General features: G+C 46.9%; 1 protein-coding gene across 2 annotated transcripts in view; it reads right to left on the bottom strand.

Annotated features, from left to right (window-relative positions):
- The window catches only part of LOC147624875 (putative protein S-acyltransferase 14), a 31,519-nt gene extending 12,591 nt beyond the window's left edge, over positions 1 to 18,928 (bottom strand). The window contains exons 1-2 of one of the 2 annotated variants that reach the window (XM_086818113.1): positions 18,524 to 18,928; positions 420 to 675 (exon numbers count right to left, since the gene is read on the bottom strand). In XM_086818113.1, the coding sequence (XP_086674239.1) occupies positions 420 to 675; positions 18,524 to 18,727 (460 nt within the window). In that variant the 5' untranslated portion in view covers positions 18,728 to 18,928. Of the gene's footprint in view, positions 1 to 419; positions 676 to 830; positions 943 to 18,523 lie in introns of those variants that run through there. The other variant, XM_086818114.1, reaches the window with a different exon arrangement.
- Between the last annotated feature and the right edge of the window lie 363 nt (positions 18,929 to 19,291).

The following is a 19,291-nucleotide window of genomic DNA, read 5'->3' as shown; positions in this document are numbered from 1 at the left end:
TCATGTCTATATCTTTTTCCCCTTCTCTCCCAGATTTTTCTCCTCTGACTGATTTGAGGAGTTTGGTAGCTAAGCTTCTGTTTGGTATAAAACCATTTCGAGTGCAACTAATAAGTGGAAGAGCTTGCACCATTGTAAGCATTCAGCTGCTATTAAGTATCAGTTGAGTATTGAAAAGCTTGGCCAAATAATCAAATCAAGCATGCCTCCAAAGTTACGGAGTACCCAAAAAAAAATCAATCACATTGCAGCTCGTCGTTGAGTCAACAGATCTATGCAGGGTCTACAGATTTGGCCTAAAAGACTCCATTGTTCTTGACAAAGAAAAAGTCTACAGTCAGGAAAACAGTTAATCAAACTAAAGATGACAAAAACTTGCAGCTAAAATCAGTCAAACGGATCTGATGAGTAAGACATACAGACTGAGCAGTGATGGCAGCGTGAAGGCTTATAGTGGCTGCATTTCTTGCAAAGGCGCACTTTTGGGCTGTGAGGCATGTTGTGGACCACTAATGCAGGTAGATTGATTCCACCTCCAGGTTGCACAACAGTTGATGCTAGTGGAACAGTCTCAGCTTCCAGGTCTTCATCCATCGTAGATGGCCTCCATGCTTGAGGAACACTCCCAGGATCAGTCACCACCACAGAAAAGTAGCACCACAGCAGCATGAACAGCTACAACCACAGCAATACAAGGTTTAAAAGGCATTCACAAATGTCTAAAAACTTCCCTAAAATTGAGCAATGATACATCTCACAAGAATCCAACTGAAGCAGAAGGGCAGACAACTGAATGTAGATTAATAAAGCCTGATACAAAGTTTCCCCACCTTAACTTGCATCTCCTTAAAGCCAAATCTTCCTAGATAGAACATCATACTGAATTTCTATCACATGAAAGGCATACTGATCCATGATGAAGGCTATCACAAAGGAACAAAGCCAATCAAATGTAGCAATTTTTTAATTCAGCTTAAACAACAGTAAGAAGGAATCAACTCATCGTTCTAACACACCACACTCAAAAAAAGGTAGCTGATCAGACAATTGCATTGCTTTAAACAAAAAGAAGCAGCATAGATCACCTTGTCACATTAGGAATTTCACGTCCACATGAAAGTTTAGGTTATTTCTCAACCTAAGCAAAAATGAAAACTTCAGGAAAGTCTGCTCACAAAAGCTTCAGACCATCAGCATACATAGTTACCTGCTATAACATCCTTCACACAAGAGTAGATACTAGAGGCACACATTTGCCCATTGATAAACCCACCTGAATTTTTACCACTTCTTTCAAGGAGAAAGGCAGATTCAGCCATACTGAAGGCTAGAACTAAAAGCAAATGAATCACATGTAGCCTTCTTTCCTCAGCTTAACAACGATGGTTTCTTTTGGCAAATTTTTATTAAGTGCAAAATAGCATACAACCAACACCCATTCATTAAGGAAAGGGTGTTCAAAACAAGAAATCATTGCTAAAACACTAGTTTAAAAGATGAAGGTTCCAAACTACCAAGACTTGTCTCAAATATAAAGATCTCCACAAATACACTGAAGGGCCTCCGACTATAATGGGCTGTCTTGGATTATAACCTACCAAATAAACCTTAAAGGTCTCTGTACAACTAGATCATCAAACCTGCCATGTACTGTCCCAATAATGTGTCTACTACCGAGTGAGCCGTGCTAAGAGCTGGCACAAAAACCAAATTCAAGGGGTACGTCTGGCTGACAGTGATCAATCGATGTCCCCTCATAGAAAACCTGGAGCTCAAGAAGCCAGTGGGTCCAAAAGAGGTTGTTAGAAATCAGCAAGAAAAACCAGCAGAATTTTTGTGTTCAGAGCCTCCACTAAAATTTTAAAATCAGCTGCCTCGTGGAGGCTTTTATGAAGTCCAAACACATGGTGTGACACACCTCCGCCAGCTTGTGGTCCACCGGTGCACATGGACATGCGGCCTCTATCAGAGACAGCTGCCTAGGATGGCTAGTAGCAGCAGGGCGGACAGCATCCACGTGGGTGTGCGGATCAAAATAGGTGCCCGGCAACCCTGGCGGTATGGGAGGCCGGAGCTAGACATAGGCCTATTGGATTGAGCAGGAGCCCTAAGGGGGAGATCGGTAGATACCGAACGTGGTTGGGAGGTGAGCTAGCCTACTACCTCATGATTTGGTTTAGTACTAACCGTGTTTTCAGCTATGATTAAGACATTTCTTAGGAAGGACTTCACAATTGGGATTGGAGCAACCTTAACACAAACGCTAACGAAGGTATGCATGTCTAGGCATAGATGTCGAGATGCTAGGTATTTCTCTCGTCGCTTCTCTTTTCCTAAAATGAATTGCTATGTTGAAGTGGGTGTGCAGATCAAAATACGTGCCCGGCGACCCCGGCGGTATGGGAGGCCGGAGCTAGACATAGGCCTATTGGATTGAGCAAGAGCCCTAGGGGGGAGATCGGTAGATACCGAACGTGGTTGGGAGGTGAGCTAGCCTACTACCTCATGATTTGGTTTAGTACTAACCATGTTTTCAGCTATGATTAAGACATTTCTTAGGCAGGACTTCACAGTTGGGATCAGAGCAACCTTAACACAAAGGCTGACAAAGGTACGCATGTCTAGGCATAGATGTCAAGATTCTAGGTATTTCTCTCATCGCTTCTCTTTTCCTAAAATGAATTGCTATGTTGAAGTTTGTGCTTACAAGGATTTGTTGGCATCAAAGTTTGTGTGATGTTGTGAGAAAGAGATAGAAAGCAGCATTGGTTTTTATGCATGTTTGGGCTTGATCGAGTACCCAAGAGATGGCTTGCTAAGGCGGGGGTGTTGGCTGAAGGCGTAGGAGGCTAGGCTTAGAGCAGCTTGGCTACCCTAGGCAGCCCGCCGGCTAAGGGCGTAGCCTAGCCATGCCAACAAGCCAGCATATAGGCCAGTGGAAATCGGTGCACAGGCTGGCAGCCGCCTATAGCATGCCAAGCTCGGTGCTAATCCATGGTGCGGAGCAGCAGCAGACATGCGCAAGAGAGCAGCAACACATTTGTGCAACAAGCAAGCTGTTTTTTTCCCAGAAAAAGCTCAAATGTTTTTTTGGTGTGAAAAAGCATATGTTTTCTTCCGCTAAACGTAATCAACAAAGTAAAAGCACACTAGTTTTTTAAAAGGGAAAAAAACAAACAAAAGCATGGGAGGGCCTAAATTGTGAGTATAACAGGAGGGCCCTGCTCATGAGTGTTGGGTATTTCGGAGTTAGTTGGTGTGAACACCCTCTTTGGGTATGAACAACCCTTATTAGGTTTTGGTCAAAAGATAAAAGCATGTACTTGGTGGTTCTATTAACATGGAGTATCATTTGAGTTGTGCACTCTCTCTCTCTCTCTCTCTCTCTCTCTCTCTCTCTCTCTCTCACACACTCACCATGGCTGTTGTTGGTGTTTTAGGGTTAGGGTTAGGGTTCAGCTATGGTGGCTGAAACAGTGGAGCAGCCATGAAGAGAGTACAATGTGATTTCAAAGTACAAGGAGTGAGTACATTTTTATAGCCCATGGGGCTTATCCTTTGACTGAGTCACACTCACATGGAGTTGACACATGGCACTACTATCGCCATCATTGCTTAGGTCAAACCACATAAAATATCTCGATATTATGTGCCCCTAAGAGGTGTTTCACACACAAACACACAAACACTTACTAAGAGGCTGTTTACATGCCAGCAACATTTGTACTGGAATTTAAGGCTTGCTTTCAACACCCTCAAGCATTATCCTAGTACATACTTCCTTGAATTAATCTAAGCCTATGACTTAGTTGCACTGGAATGTTATGACCGGTGCAGTCCTGGATGAAGAGGTACTTTGTCGAGCCAACTTCTTCTTTGTTGTTGAGGGCTTTTAGAAAGCTCACTCTGCTTCGTGCACTGCAAAGTTTGCTCCTCCTTTACAATCTTCTTCCTCCCAAGTGACATTTGCTTGTGCTTCGTGATAACAATTATTTTCATGGTGATTTGTCTTACCACAATACTTGCAAGGTTTCTTTGAAAAACAGTCTTTATTGGTGTGGTTGGTCCTGCCACAGATTGTGAACTTTTTGAAGTTCTGCTTCTTTGTGTAGGAGTGGTCCCCTCCTATTGCTCTGGCTTTGAACTTCTTTTCTTCCTTGAAGGAGTTTATGACTCCTTCCAGGATGAGTGTCAAGAGATTTTTGAGTGTAGTGATGAGGATACCATAGGGTTCTACTTGATAAGCACAACTACAGCCACATCTTCCTCCACATTAGCTTTGAGTGCTGCAAGCTCATTCATGAGGGATACTCTCATGTGACTGCATCATGAGGGATACTCTCATGTGACTGCATCATGTGCAAAGAGTGTGGGCTGTTTTACAGCAGGGACAGCAGTGAAGGGAGGTTCTTTTGCGTGTGGTGCATCTTGACAAGCAGCTCCGACGGTCTTCTTCTTCCCCGGCTTCCCTCCCCTTCTAGTGGATGCTTTCCGGAGCGTTTTTGCTGCTGTCCAGCCCCTTTCTCTCTCAGATTTAAGAGGATGCTGATTGGTCCTCGTGCTTCACCCTGTTGGAAAGTGCTTGAGAGAAGTCTTGGAGTGCTGAGATTTGTGGTTTTTGCAGCATACTTTGTTGCTTTGGATATGGCTCCTCCCTATACGAACAAGGGGGACAAGTTGGATGGAACCAACTATGCTCATTGGAAGCCAAATATGCAGGTTGGTTCATTCATAAGGGTCTTTGGGAGATTGTTCAGGGCAGTGAGAAGAAGCCCAAGCGTCCTCAAAACTCGAGGCGTTGGACCCAAGTTCAAGAGGATGAATTCCTTGCAGAATTGCAAGACTAGGAGGATCGTGATTCGAAGGCGCACTCAGTGATTGTGCGGACCATTACGAAGGAGGTCTAACCGGCCATGCAAACTCTTGCCAGTGCACATCAAGTTTGGTCCAAGTTGGAGGATCTCTATGCTTGAGATTCCTCGATGAGGGCGGTTACTCTGCAACAACGGCAACTCCACAGTCTAGTATTTTCTGCTTGTAGTTCGATGTAGTCGTTCCTTATGAAGGCCAAGGTTATCCATGGCCAGTTTACTGGCAATGGGTGCTACCTTGTCCTCTACTTAGTTGGGTGCACTTATCCTCACAAAGCTTCCTCCGGAGTATGACATGGTTTCTCGGGCTTTGCAATGCAAGGTCACAGAAAGCAACTTGGATTTTGATGACCTCAACTCCCGTCTCTTGGAAGAAGAGTCCGTCTTCATTTCACAGGGTAAGAAGATCGAGGTGTCTCTCAATGGTCAAGATCAGGCACTTCCTTCAGTACAAAAGAAAGGTCGGAGAATGTGCTACTCTTGTGGGATGTCACGTACACACCCAATTGGTGTACAAGTGACATGGCATTCTAGGCATTCATAAGCATTACGTAGAGCATTCTTGGCATTCAACTTTCAAGCATTAATCCAACATTTCCAGCAATTGTATGGGGCTGTTACAGCACCTACAGCAGTATCAAGAGCATTCAGGGCATGCATCACAGCAGGTCGGGGCCGGTGGAACTAGCCGACAGCAGATAAAGAGGAATTTGGGCATTTATGTGGTCGTGGAAGATCCAAACATGCAGGCCCACAGCATAAGCCTGGCCGATCAGCAGCATAAAATCCATATAAATAGAATATGCATCTTTCATTTCAGGCATCTCCTTCTTCTCAGCATTTCCAACCTAAGGAGCAAGGGAATCATCCATAGTCAACATATAGTCAATAATCAGCATTCAGCCGTCTCCTGCCTCCTACATAGAGGAAAGCCAGCATCTCAAAGGTGGACCTCAGCATTGGAGAAAGGAACATTCAACATTATTCAGCTTATCTCTCTCTTCCCGAGAAGGATACTTATTTAGGACAGACATATCTATTCATAGATCTCGTTGTAACCATTGCATTTACTATAGCTGCATTGCATTTGCATTGAAACCATTCTCTATCTCTTAAGTATTTCTAAGTGCAGTTTAGTTAAGCCTAAGGTTGTTTTACTATGATCAATCCCTCTCATGTCACATGAGAAGAAACGACATTTGTCTAAAGACTGCTTGTCCAAGAAGAAGGACAAGGGCAAGGGCAAGTCTTCATCCCAGAAGAAGGGCAAAGACAAGACACAGGACAATGATTCAGATGCTTCTAGTGACTCATCTAGGGCTCCCAGGGCACTTCCGACTCGGGAGGACCAAGATAGTGTTCTTCTCTATTTATATAGATAGTTTCCCAAGCCAAAGGAGGCTTGTGGGCAGGAGAGGGGGCTGTTAGCAGCCCTTCAGCACAAAGAGGAGGGAAAACGGTAGTCGGCTAGAGCTCTTCATGCGCATGCTCTCAAAAACAGCCATCCCTTGCTTTTTAATAGAGTCAACCAACTCTATCTTTACCTATGCTCTTCCTTTTATGCCAAAAGTGGCCTGACTGCTAAAAATGATTGCTTTTATGCTTTTCCCCAACTTGCTCCCCAAGCTGTGGCTAGGCACCCGCTTCTGACCACTTGTACATGCACAATAATAATAATAATAATAATATGTCCAGCTAGCCAATGAGAGGTTAGCTCAAGTGGTGAAGGTGTTTGCCTAGAACCAAGAGGTCCTGGGTTCAAAACCCCCTTGGTGCTTCCTCAGCGGCATCACCTACGAGTAGATAAATAAGCACCTACAGGTGGCCACCTATGGATGGTAAAAAATTGCTAACTATGGGAGGATCTTGGGCCAAAGGCCAACACACTGACTTATAAACCTTAAAAGTCACTTTAATGATTAAATTCCCATGTTGCTCATGCTGTGTAGCCATCTGCCAATCTTTTCCCGTGAATGCTTCAACTTTCTTCTGTGGAAAATCCCCGTTGTCACCTTGGTTATGTTCTACGTGTGGGCTTGCCCCAAAACACTGATCAATACTAGTGAAGGGACCAAATGGTAACAGTTGCCCCTATTGTAGGTGCATACATTATCTTAGGAATCCAGTGGTTTCATAAGTTTAACCCAGACATTGACTAGCTCATGCTCGCCCCTTTCCTAAGGCATAAAGCCTGTGACAAATCCATGGTACTAGACATGCACTTAACAGTCAATTGACATCCTCATGTGATGCCATCCTGTGATGTAGTGAAATCTACTAGCAATAATCTCAAGGAATCTACTAGACATTGACTTGGAGCAACACACTTTCCAAATTACCCGAAATGTGTCCAAGGCTCCCGTGATCATAAAATGTGAGCCAAGGATAACTAGCTTTTTGGTCATTAGCCATATCCAAGCTAAACGAGAGATTCGAAAAGGTGCAAAATGTGTGGTGATCTGTGTTCAAGCCACCCAGATGGTTCCTAGTTCTTCTAAGAAGTACAAGGCCCTCCATGACCAATTCTAAAAGATCTTTCTTCAAGACAACCTTCCTCCTAAGCTCCCCCCATCTAGACCAGAGGACCACAAAATTAAACTCCTCCCAAGTTCGAAACCCCCGAGCAAGTTTCCATATCGTCTTAGCAAGGCCATGGAAACGGAGTTGGACTGTCAACTCCAATTGCTGCAATCTAGTTTTCGTGCTTGTGACACATGAAGCGGTTTAGGGAGAGGCAAAACCCTCCTCTTTTGCATCATTGCCTTAAACCCTATCCTATCTATAAGCTTCTGCATGTTACAAGGTAAGCACGCATTGGTGTGAACACAACTCGGATGGGTGACCTCCCGGGACTTGGCCCAGTAACTAAAGAGTAGCCAAGTTAAGTCTTTGAAGCCATGGACAAAGTTCAACCTTTGAGCTAAGAAAAAGTGAACAAGTTGGCAACAAGGGAGAAAAGTGGTGCCAAAGTGTAGCACTAGGAGATTTCCACAAAATGGATAGACCAGAGGTCTCCATCACCTTAAGGTTTTGGGATCTAGATGGCTAGACGAATTTGTGGAAACCTCTAGTAAAGCGTGCATTGGCATTAACACAACTAGGATAGATGACCTCCCGGGACTTGGCCCCCCACCCAATTTCCAACACCACCCTCTTGTGGTTGGAAGACCACCTTAGGCACCACTTCCTACTGTCAGAATATGCAGCGAAGATGATGACCAGATCTGGGAACACGAGGAAAAAAACGCAGGCAGAAAAACAGCACAAGAGAGAGATAGATGTGGGCGTGTAACTCTGCTCTGATATACACAAGAAGATCCTGAATACGATACAATGAGTGGTATGGGGGCCGGGGGCCTATTTATATGCCCCCACATGAGCAGTCGGCCTGCTGAAAAGGCTCCACGACTGCATCAACCGTCGGCCAGCAGCAAATGAGGCCCACGACTGCATACATCCAGTCGACCAGCATACAAAAGTCCACGACTGATGTCTGGGCAGTCGGCCAGCTACTGGTCCTCCAGCCGCCTCAGGGCTGCCTCCCAAGCCACAGAAAAAATGGGAAAAAATAGGGAAAAATGCGGGGAGTGAGGAAAAATGATAAAACACCTCATAAGGGCGGGCACACCCACAACAAAGGCCTTGGTGTATAAATCTAGACAGGAGATGACTTCTAACACCCCCTCTCAGCTCCTAGCTGTGAAACCAACCACAGGGAGCTGGGGTGCCGCCTGAGCAAATCCTGAGATAGCGACTTCATGAAGAGGTCCACCGTACTGTCCTCCGTCGAACAGAACTCTAGGAAGATGTCACCAGCAACGATCTGTTCACGAACAAAGTGCCTCTGGATGACCATGGGTTCCTCCAGTGGAAGCCCAATCCTGCAATGCAACCTCTGCATCCTCACCACCTCACAAGCAGCATCACAAACAGCCCGGTACTCTGCCTCTGTTATCGACAAGGCAAAAGATGACTATCTCCTACTGCTCCGAAAAACTGCTCTTGGGCCTGAAGTAGAGCTCCTCGTGTCCGGATCTCCTCCCCAAACCAAGTCACTCCAACCGTGGAGTCGGACTCCATCCAACAATCCCCCTCCTGTGTACAAGAGTCCATGATCCTTCCCATGCCGCAGAAACCACAGGAAACGCAATCCTGCCTCCCAAAGAGTCATCTGCAACCATGAGCTCAACTGCCTCATCAGGAAGCTCCCGTCCAATCTGGTGTCCATCAACCAGATCAATGAACCATTCTGCTTCTGAGTCAAAGAGGCATCAACCTGCGCACAAGGATCAACACCTGTTACGACACACAAACAAGTCCCGGAAACCTGATGAAGACCACGCAAGGCCTTCTGAAACCTGTCAACCACCCCCTCTGAATCCGGAACCACAAGGCCTGGAGTATGCACCTCCGTCTGCAAGTAATCAACTGCCACCTGCCTGGCTTTCCGAAAGGTCCCCGTGGAAAGAACATCCTCATCTACTGGAGGTTCTTTGTCCCGAATACTACGAGACATCAGAGCATAAGTGACGTGTTCAGTTTCCTCTGACTGACGAACACAAGAACTACCAACATCAGTACTGGAAAGTTCCTGCCAACTGCTGCCATCTACTGGCAAGCTATCCACCATCTGGTCCCGAAAAGCCCGCACCTGCAGCGTATCCACACTTAAGTGGCCATTACCAGACTGCCACTCATCACAAACCCGAGGACCTGGGAGAGAGAGTGCTGAAAGCCTGTAAACTCCATTCTCCACTCCACCTTCCCAAACCACCTGGCCTATTGCTTTGTCCCGGAGAGCAACAAAATGCTCATCAAACTCCACCCATACGCCAGTCTTGCAAACCTGATGCACTGACAACAGATGAAAACCAAGTGACGGAACATACAACACCTGGGCGGAATGCTTCCCCCCTCTGCCATCACGAACTATCTCCATCTTGCCCTCACTGTGAACTGGGATAGTGGATGTATCCCCAGTAAGTATGTGACCAGAAAGCCTGCAGAGATCCTGTAAACCAAAACGGGAAGGAGTCATGTGCCTGGAAGCACCACTATCTAGAATCCACTCCCGAGTATCCGTTGCGGAGAGTCCTCCAATCTCCTCCTTGCCTGAAGAAAATGAAACATCGGTGTCCACCACCTCCAGGTGCACAAAAGCCGGAGTCTTCATGATTGTTGCTGAGGAATCTTCATCCTTCTCGGTCTTCCGCTTGGGACACTGCCTCCAGTAGTGGCTTTTCTCGCCACAATCATTACAGGTCCTCCTTGCCTTTAGTTTCTCGCTGTCAGTAACGGACTTCTTCTCAGAAGACTTCTCCAACGAAGCCTTCCCTTTGCCCGTGTTACGGCCTTTCGACCGTTGGCCAGTTAAGGCCTCCGAACCTCCACCCTGAGGAGGGTTCGTGAATCGTTCCTCCTGGTCCAGGACCATGGGCACAAGCTCCTCCCACGTGATGGTGCTGAGCCTGCCACTGGTAATCAAAGACGAGTAAAATGCTGAGTACGAAGAGGGCAAGTGCGACAGCAACGTTATGGCCATGTCCTCTGACGATATCTCCTTTCCAGCCTGAAGAACTTCCTGCTGAAGAGCCTGTAGCTTGTTAATATGCTCCCGCATCGTCGACGACTTTGCAGGGCTCATAACCCGCATCTGTACTTCCAAGGAAATCCTCTTCATGGGCGATACCCTGTTGTAAAGAGAAGCCAAATGCTGCCATACCTCTGGCCAACGTTATGTGCTTTACATGATTGATTACCTGTGGTGTGCAGTTGAGGAAAATAAACGATCGGACCCTGGCGTTGACACGACCCCACATGTGTGTCTGAGCCTCCCGGTCCTTTCGGGTCGACGGTAACTCCCCTTCCTCAACTTCCGGCCGTGGAACCCCAACAATGACGAAATCAGCGAGGTCGTAGGACTCCAGAACAGATTCCATCATAACCTTCCATATGCCGTAGTTGCTCCCGTCCAACTGACGGTCCACCGGGAACGTGGGGAGTGTCGGGATCTTCACATGTCTCTCGGCCATCTCAAACAGATCTGCCATTGCGGGGATGTACTCTGAAAAGGGTGGGTGGGTGGGAACAAAGAAGAACTAAAACCTGCAAGTGGCTGTCCAGCAAATCAGCCCGCCTTCCTCTTGCACCTTCTCTTCCCGATCAGCCCAAAACAGTCCACCAATCAGCCACAAAACAGTCCCCCTCTTGCTCACACAAATCCCAAGACCTATCTAGAGCCTAGGCTCTGATACCATGTCAGAATATGTAGCGGAGATGATGACAAGATCTGGGAACACAAGAGCAAAAAAACGCAGGCAGAAAAACAGCACAAGAGAGAGATAGATGTAGGCGTGTAACTCTGCTCTGATATACACAAGAAGATCCTGAATATGATACAATGAGTGGTATGGGGGCCGGGGGCCTATTTATATGCCCCCACATGAGCAGTCGGCTTGCTGAAAAGGCTCCACGACTGCATCAACAGTCGGCCAGCAGCAAATGAGGCCCACGACTGCATACATCCAGTCGGCCAGCATACAGAAGTCCACGACTGATGTCTAGGCAGTCGGCCAGCTACTGGTCCTCTAGCCGCCTCAGGGCTGCCTCCCAAGCCACAGGAAAAATGGGAAAAAATAGGGAAAAATGCGGGGAGTGAGGAAAAATGATAAAACATCATAAGGGCGGGCACACCCACAACAAAGGCCCTGGTGTATAAATCTAGACAGGAGATGACTTCTAACACCTACTTGCTGGGATGATTGCCACAAGGCAATCTTGAAGCAATTTATTCCTGTGGACTATTACCGTGTGTGGTAATGGGAGCACTTTGCCCAATAGTAGAAGCATGGTTAGCAAGTAATCTATCACGTGCATCCCGCACTTGGATGCCACGTAGACATTTCTGTACAGAGGGTGCAGGACCTGGGATGGTGAACTGGTCCCATGGGAGCACTTTGCCCAATAGTAGAAGCATGGTTAGCAAGTAATCTGTCACGTGCATCCCGCACTTGGATGCCACGTAGACATTTCTGTACAGAAGGTGCAGGACCTGGGATGGTGAACTGGTCCCATGTGAGCCCAGTTCGAGACGAGTCAGCCAAAGAACTACTCAGTCTATGATCGTGAACTCCTAGCAGTTATACAGGCCTTGAAACATTGGAAACATTTCCTGTATGGCCGTGACTTCGAGGTTCGCACTGATCATCAGGCATTGCGCTGGATTCAGACGATGCCAAGTACACAGTGGAGTGATCGACAACACCGCTGGAGTCAGATATTCCAGCAGTTCGGTGGTATGATTAAGTACCTTCCAGGAAAGGCCAATCCAGTGGTCGATGCTTTGAGCAGGAAGGGACAAGTATCTACGGTTCAGACCACTAGACTTGACCTTGTTGGTACAGGACTAGAAGACATGAAGCACACGTACGCAGATTCCGAGGAATTCGGTACTCAGTGGGAACAGGCATTGGATGCCACAGGACCATGCCATTTTCTGATACGCGATGGTTGGCTTTTCTACAAAGGCCGACTATGTGTCATGAAGTCATTCCGGGCAGCTCTTCTCCATGATGCCCATGACGCCATTACAGGTGGTCATAGGGGCATGAATTCGACTCTGGAGAAACTAGAACGGCAATACTATTGGCCAAAGATGAGGCGTGATGTGTTTACATATGTACAACGCTGTGACATTTGTCAAAAGGTGAAAGCTCCTCGTGGAAAGAAGATAGGGTTGTTACAGCCTTTGCCAATTCCTGAGGGTCCTTTCCAGGACATTTCGATGGACTTTGTCACAAATCTGCCTCATGGGATTATGGCTCTCTTCTATTTATACTACCCTTCAGGGGCAGTCGGCCAACATAAGGGCAGGCGGCCAGCATCAAATATGTCCCACGACTAGATATTCAGCATTTAATGCTGAAAAATCTCATTAAATGTTGGAAAAATCCCCATAAATCCTACGCATCACTTCCTAGCTGGCTGGTCATCAGGCGCCTGCTTCTTAAGGGCTGGGCACATCTTTTGCCCACAATCCCAAAGCTAGGCAGCCTGTATGGGCTGCCCCATACATGCCCTACAGCCATTTAAAGGCTGTATGCTCCTGAAAATAGCCTTATCTTTGCCCTAGGGCTGTCCCACAGCCCTTCCATGGCTGGTGGGTCCAGCCTGGGCCTTCCTGGCCCTCATGGGGATGGTTTCACACCATTCCCATGCCCATACTAAGCTCCGGGGTAGCCCTATGGGCTGGCCCCTTGTCCTAAACATAATCTACTCAGTGATCTGGCATCCGGTACCATACCAAATACACAGAACCACTGACATCATTCTAGAGGGAGACTCACAGCGCGGACTGGCACTGTTTCATGTGCAGGTCAGTGCACACCTGCCCTCGGACTCATGTGCAGGACAATGCACACCTGACCTCGGACGACTGAGATGGATCCCTGGCTGACTCGTCCCGGACTGGGCTCACATGGGACCAGTTCACCATCCCAGGTCCTGCACCTTCTGTACATAAATGTCTACGTGGCATCCAAGTGCGGGATGCACGTGACATCCCCTTCTGCTTAACTTGACGGAAGCTGCATAGCCTCCAAATAATCCGTCAATAATGCCGGATAGTCTTCGAAAAAGTCTTTGTCGAGCCATACCGCTTCATGAGTTCCTCGGTCCTGAAACGTCGTAGTCTTCGGCCTGACCCATGCTTGAAACGATGCAGAAGGATCTATTCTGGAACCATTACTTCTGCTTCATCAATAATGTCTGGTTCCGCTTCGTCTTTGACCTCTGAAGGGGATGGACCTGCATATGGCTTTAACCAACTGACATGAAATACATCGTGCATAGTCCAACTCGGAGGTAGCTTTAATTGCATAGACACCTCATTAATCTTTTTCCGGATGGGAAATGGTCAGAAGCTCCTGAAAGACAACTTCGGGCATCGCTTGCCCACCTGCTTCAATCTTTGCTTCATAATCCGAAGATACACCCAATCTCCTTCTGAAAACTTCATATCCCTTCGGTCTTTATTGGCCTGTCGAGTGTAGGCCTCTTGCGCTTTAGCCAATCTGTCTTTTACTGACTCTAGGATCTCCTGGTAAGACTCTGTCACTCTGTTCGCCTCCGATACTGAAGACGAAGTCCTGGTTAACGACGACTGGAAAGGTCTTCCAAACGCTGCCTCATATGGAGTCCTGCCAATAGCTGAAGAAAAAGAGTCATTCAAAACAGCTTGAACTAAAGGCAAAAACGATTCCCACTTACCTTGCTGATCGTGGACATAACACTTCAGCACATCAAAGGCCAACTAGTTGTATATCTCTGTCTGGCCATCTGTCTGTGGGTGGAATGCACTGGAAAAATTCAACTTAGTATCAAAATTATCAAACAAGGCCCTCCAAAAATGACTGGTAAACTTGGCATCTCGGTCTGACACTATGGTCCTAGGAATCCCGCCAATCGGTTACCAATGCCGAATGAATAACTGGGCAACATCTTCGGCGGTCACATTGGCCCTGCACGGAATAAGCATAACAAATTTGCTAAACCTATCAACAATAGTTAAGCACTGCGTATTACGCTTACTCGGACTGGCATTCATCTCATTTTTCACCAAGTGCTCAAGCAAACCAAGGGGCCAAGACAGCCAAGGGCTTGCTAACGCAAAGGGGTGAAGGATTCAGGTCAAGGGCAAGATTTTCCAGCCAAGAAAAGGTCAAGTTTTCTGTATTTGTTTTTCAGATTTACATCATTCTAATAAAGCAAATACACCATCCGTGGTGGGGGGCCTACAGAGGGTAATTGGGACCAATACTGTGTCCTCTCCATCTCCCCCTTCTCTCTCTATTTTCTGCACATCTCCTTTCAGTTTGTGCGTTAATTCCGTCGCGAAAAGAGTGCTGATTTCTGAGTTTTAAAGTACCGATCCTTCTCCGAAGCTTCCGCATATTACATAATCGACTACCTAGCACGAGCTTCTGCTCATACTTTCGAGGACCGTCCGACCATCGGAGCAAGTTGAGCGCTTTGTGAATGGTTTGAAACCGTCCTTGTACACTTTCAAATGTTCGTGCACATCAGCCCCATGATCTTTTGAACACAATTCGTCTTGTTGCGACCCTAGAGAAGCAAAAGGGGGTTCCAAATCTGGAACTCTGTAGAAAGTCTGGCAGCAAAAGGGCAAGGAAATTCCTAAAGATGAAGTTGTTCAGACCATGGAGGATAGTAGCAACTCTAGTGGAGGAGAGTTGCAAACACGACTCCCTCAGGAGGAGTTCCAAACCAAGCGATTGTCCCATCAATGTTTCAAGTGCGACTCCACCAAGCATCCGTCATTTGCATTGGGTGAAGTATCCTTGTTGTTGGATGTCATGGAGACACCAAAGGACAGATCATCGAAGTTGTCTTCACCTTAGAAGGATGTGTCTTCAAAGTTCACATTGCACAGATTTCTTGGAGACTGTTGAGTTTTTTCTTCGGTATATCAACAGATGTATTATTTGGAATATGTACCATAGGATGGTGGTCTAGACATACAAATGCCAAGCCGTACTGCTGGATACACATTTGTGCAACTCTAGGAGTCTTGTCCGTGGTTCTTCTTTCTTCCTTTAGGGTGCATTGGCATTGGTGCAAGTACGAATTGTGATCCATCTAAGCTGATACATTAGTGGCTGGAGTGTGGATAGTGCAATTTTTCCACCCTATCTCTACAACGTTCATCTCGTGGGCTACCAGAGGATAGTCGGTGTTCTGCAATGTATTTTCTTGGACAGTTGGACAAACGGAAAAATGTTGGATCAGGTAAAATTGGTCGTCTGCAAGAGTCTTCGTAGGTCTAATGTGAGCCTTCACACTGGACACAAAGTGGTCTTGCAATGTCCGAAATCTTGCGTACCTCCGTTGAGCTTTGCTTGGATAAGGGCACTTTATAGGGACACTGTGCAGCTGAGGACAATTAGTGGGGGAGAATGTCACACACCTCACATGTGGTACACTGCAAATAGGCTCGTTGGCAGGCAGGTACGTGGCATTGCCACATGGCTAGTGATGACATGGCAAGTCATGAATGTGAGGCCAAAAGGACAAAAGGACCAGATGTACAAGAGATCAGAGCAAAACATGAAATAGGTGAGTGAGTCTATATATAATGGTGAGCAAACATATGTACAAGAGCCCTCTGATGTGAGGTGACTCTGAGTAGAAAGACCAGTGCAGAAGCAGAGCTTATGTCGGAGCTAAAGCATGGTCGATGACGAAGGCTCGCGTTGATGTGAAGCAAAGCACTCCGAGAGGTGGTCGGTGTCGAAGGCTCGCGTCAGTGGATGTAGAGGCACTCCGAGGTGGTAGTGGCAACGGAAGATGAAGTGATGCACGCTCTAGTGACAAGGGTGCTGCGGTACCCGAGGTGGTAGATGAAGAGCAGATAGGACTGCCATCCCGAGTGATGTAGTGGTGCAAGCTCTGATGACAAGGGTGCACGCTCTGGTGACAAGGGTGCTGCGTACCTGAAGAGTGGTGAGGAGCAGACAGGGCTGCCGTCCCGAGTAGTGTGAGATGGTGAGCAGAGAGTGGGCTGCTGTCCCAAGGTAAACTGTAGCAAAGAGTGGGCTGCTGTCCCAAGATAGGTGCTGATGATAAAACACTAAAGTGATGTACTGTGTAGCAGAGAGTGGGCTGCTGTCCCATGAGCTGAGGAAAAATGCTGAAGTCCTCTACTTCAGCAGAGAGCGGGCTGCTGTCCCAAAGTATGGCCTGATATAAAACACTGAGGTACTGACCTGTAGCAGAGAGAGGGCTGCTGTCCCAAGGTGTGGCCTGATGTGCTGACCTGAAGAGCCGATGATGATGAAGCAGATGATGTGCAGTCCCCGGCAGTAGCAACAGCAGCAGAAGTGTTACCGAATATGTCTATGAACTTTGAAGTGGTACACAATGATGTATGATGAGGCTAACCTATATACAGGCTGTGGGAGAGCTGGTCAGCCAGCCTAAAGGCTGTCGGCTAGCAGCAAATACACAAAAATAACCAATAAAGCCCAGTAAAATCCCCTTTTTAGGGCTGGGAAAAATGCTGTTTTCACACAATGAACCTGGTCGAAAGCAGTAAAATAAACCGACTAGTGGATTGGTGCATATATATACCTGGGTAGCCAAATCATCATAATCATCTGCATTTGCTCAACGCTAGCCTCCAACATAATGTTTCTCTACACACAAGCTAGCTAGGAGGTGTTTAGTTGGTCGTTTGCGCTGCACAGCCATATCCATTGCACTAGAGATTCAATTGTATTACTTCTTTCTTGTGCATAACACAAACAGTAGTTTAAGACTCTCGTGTGTGTTGTGTGTGATTCCATTGTACTCTTCTTTCTATCTCCGAAAACCCTAGGACATAGGCAAGTGTTCTACAGTGAAAAAAAGGAAGGAAGCTAAGGTGATTAACAAACACTCTGTACAAGAGTGGCAAGTTAAGAACTCCTTCCTTTAGAATCTCCTTGCACTTTGGCCACTCCTGTTGTGTGCCTAGAGGCCAACATCCTTGCTGGACCACAACAATGAAAGTAAAACCTTCCTACCTTAGCTCTTGCTACGAGATTGGCTGATAGCATCTTGGCCCAAGCCGGCATATGCTCATACCTAGACATGATGAAAAGTGGTAATGGCAAAGAAGTTCCCCAAGGAACTTTCCCCAAACCCTACTAGGTTCCCTTGATTCTACCTGAATCAAGCAAAGAACACAGAGGATGCTCCAAAAAAAATCACTACACTGGTAGGGCTAGAGTGGGCATCAGGGCCAAAGCCAAAGGTTGACAATTGGTGTTAGAGCCTAGGAAAGTACATAGAGACACAAGATAATACATACAATGCTGCGGGAAATACAAAGCAATCAACAGACAGAGAAGCATTCAAGTTGATAACATATGCAGAGTCCTCGCCTTCAGATGCACACTTGGACTTGCTCTAGACTGCTTGACTGCTGATGAAGGCAGACTATTTGACAATGATCCTTGTGGGGCTAAAGGCACCTATTTATAGGTCCCCATGGACTGGTCAGCTGGTATATTTCAGGTCATGAGCTAGCCAATAGGTCTTGGTGGGGATAACTGGTGTGAGTCTATATGGACAAGAGCCTTGACCCTACGCATGGGGCTGATCAGATGTATTAGATCTATGGATCTATGGATGGGTGGTAAGCTCGAGCCTACGGAGCCTAACATGGATTAACGTTGATTATGTCTAATGTTTAGGGGATCTTTATTTGTCACGACAAACCCCTGACACCTCCTCTTCCAAGGCAAGCCCGACTTACCATCTTGATGTCCGGCCTGGACATCCATACAACAATTCAACATCAAGTGCAGCTCTTGATTAGCAGGCCACATATTTCAACCATGTGCAGCACATGAGTGCAAGAATGGTACCTCAACGTGAAGGCGTATTTTGGACGGTTACAGACCTTGACCTTGGATTCTGGGAAGTTAAATCAGCGCAAAGATAAATCGGTAGAGTACACAACTGTATTTAGTGTTATAATCTGTCCTTGAACAAACTAAAGACCCTGATCTAATGAGAAACAGGGATCACGAGGAAACAGAGCAGAGCGTTTCTGTCGATGTGTTGTTTGAGGCGGGGTCGGGGGAACTTACCAGCGCGTGAAAGAGGAGGAGCACGAGGAGGGCGAGGCCGACGTCATGAAGGGGTGCTGCTGTTGTTGCTCCTCGCAGCTGCGGAAGGTAGGTGGCGATGACCACCGCATAGTAGGAGACAGCCACCACAGCCAACACCACCACAATCATGATCGAGCCCACGATCCGGAGCCCTGTGCAGAACTGGAATACGTTCCACGCCATAGTCGCCACCTCCTATCCAAAACGAGGCGCCCTCTGAATTTCTACAGAGCCTCCATCAATCTTGAACTTCACTAGAAAGAGACAGAGCGAGAGCGAGCGAGAGAGATCCACTCTCTCTGAATGTCTACGTTGCCTCCGGAACTCGGAGTTACGGAAGAGCGGGGTCACGCCTACGTCTTGACTTCGTCAATGTTGAAGTAGAAAAATACAAGAAGAAGGTGATCTATGCCTAACCACTGTAAACGATTGATTTGCTAAGTCTTTTGATCTTTCTAGCAAAACTCTCTCCCCTCCATGTTTAGTCTTTTTTCCTAGTTTTAGTGTGGGACTATTTAAGGACGGCTTAGCGTGACCCCATGCTTAAGCTGATTTCACACCGTCCGCCACCCAAGACAAATGTGGATCCCATCATGCAAACCAAACAAAGGGAGTGTATGACTGCCTTGTTTATAAACAGTTTCACAATAACTAATTGCCCATGCTTGGCACGAATTGGTTTAGTGCCTAGCAAACTGCAATCCAAGTCAATGCTAGTTAGGTGACCCGTGCTTAAGCTGAGTTCAC

The sequence above is a fragment of the Cibotium barometz genome, chromosome 24 (assembly GCF_041138505.1).
Source record: "Cibotium barometz isolate CiBa-2024 chromosome 24, ASM4113850v1, whole genome shotgun sequence".
Classification (NCBI taxonomy): Eukaryota; Viridiplantae; Streptophyta; class Polypodiopsida; order Cyatheales; family Cibotiaceae; genus Cibotium; species Cibotium barometz.
The sequence above is the reverse complement of the archived record's forward strand: the minus strand, read 5'-3'. Positions and strand labels throughout refer to the sequence as shown.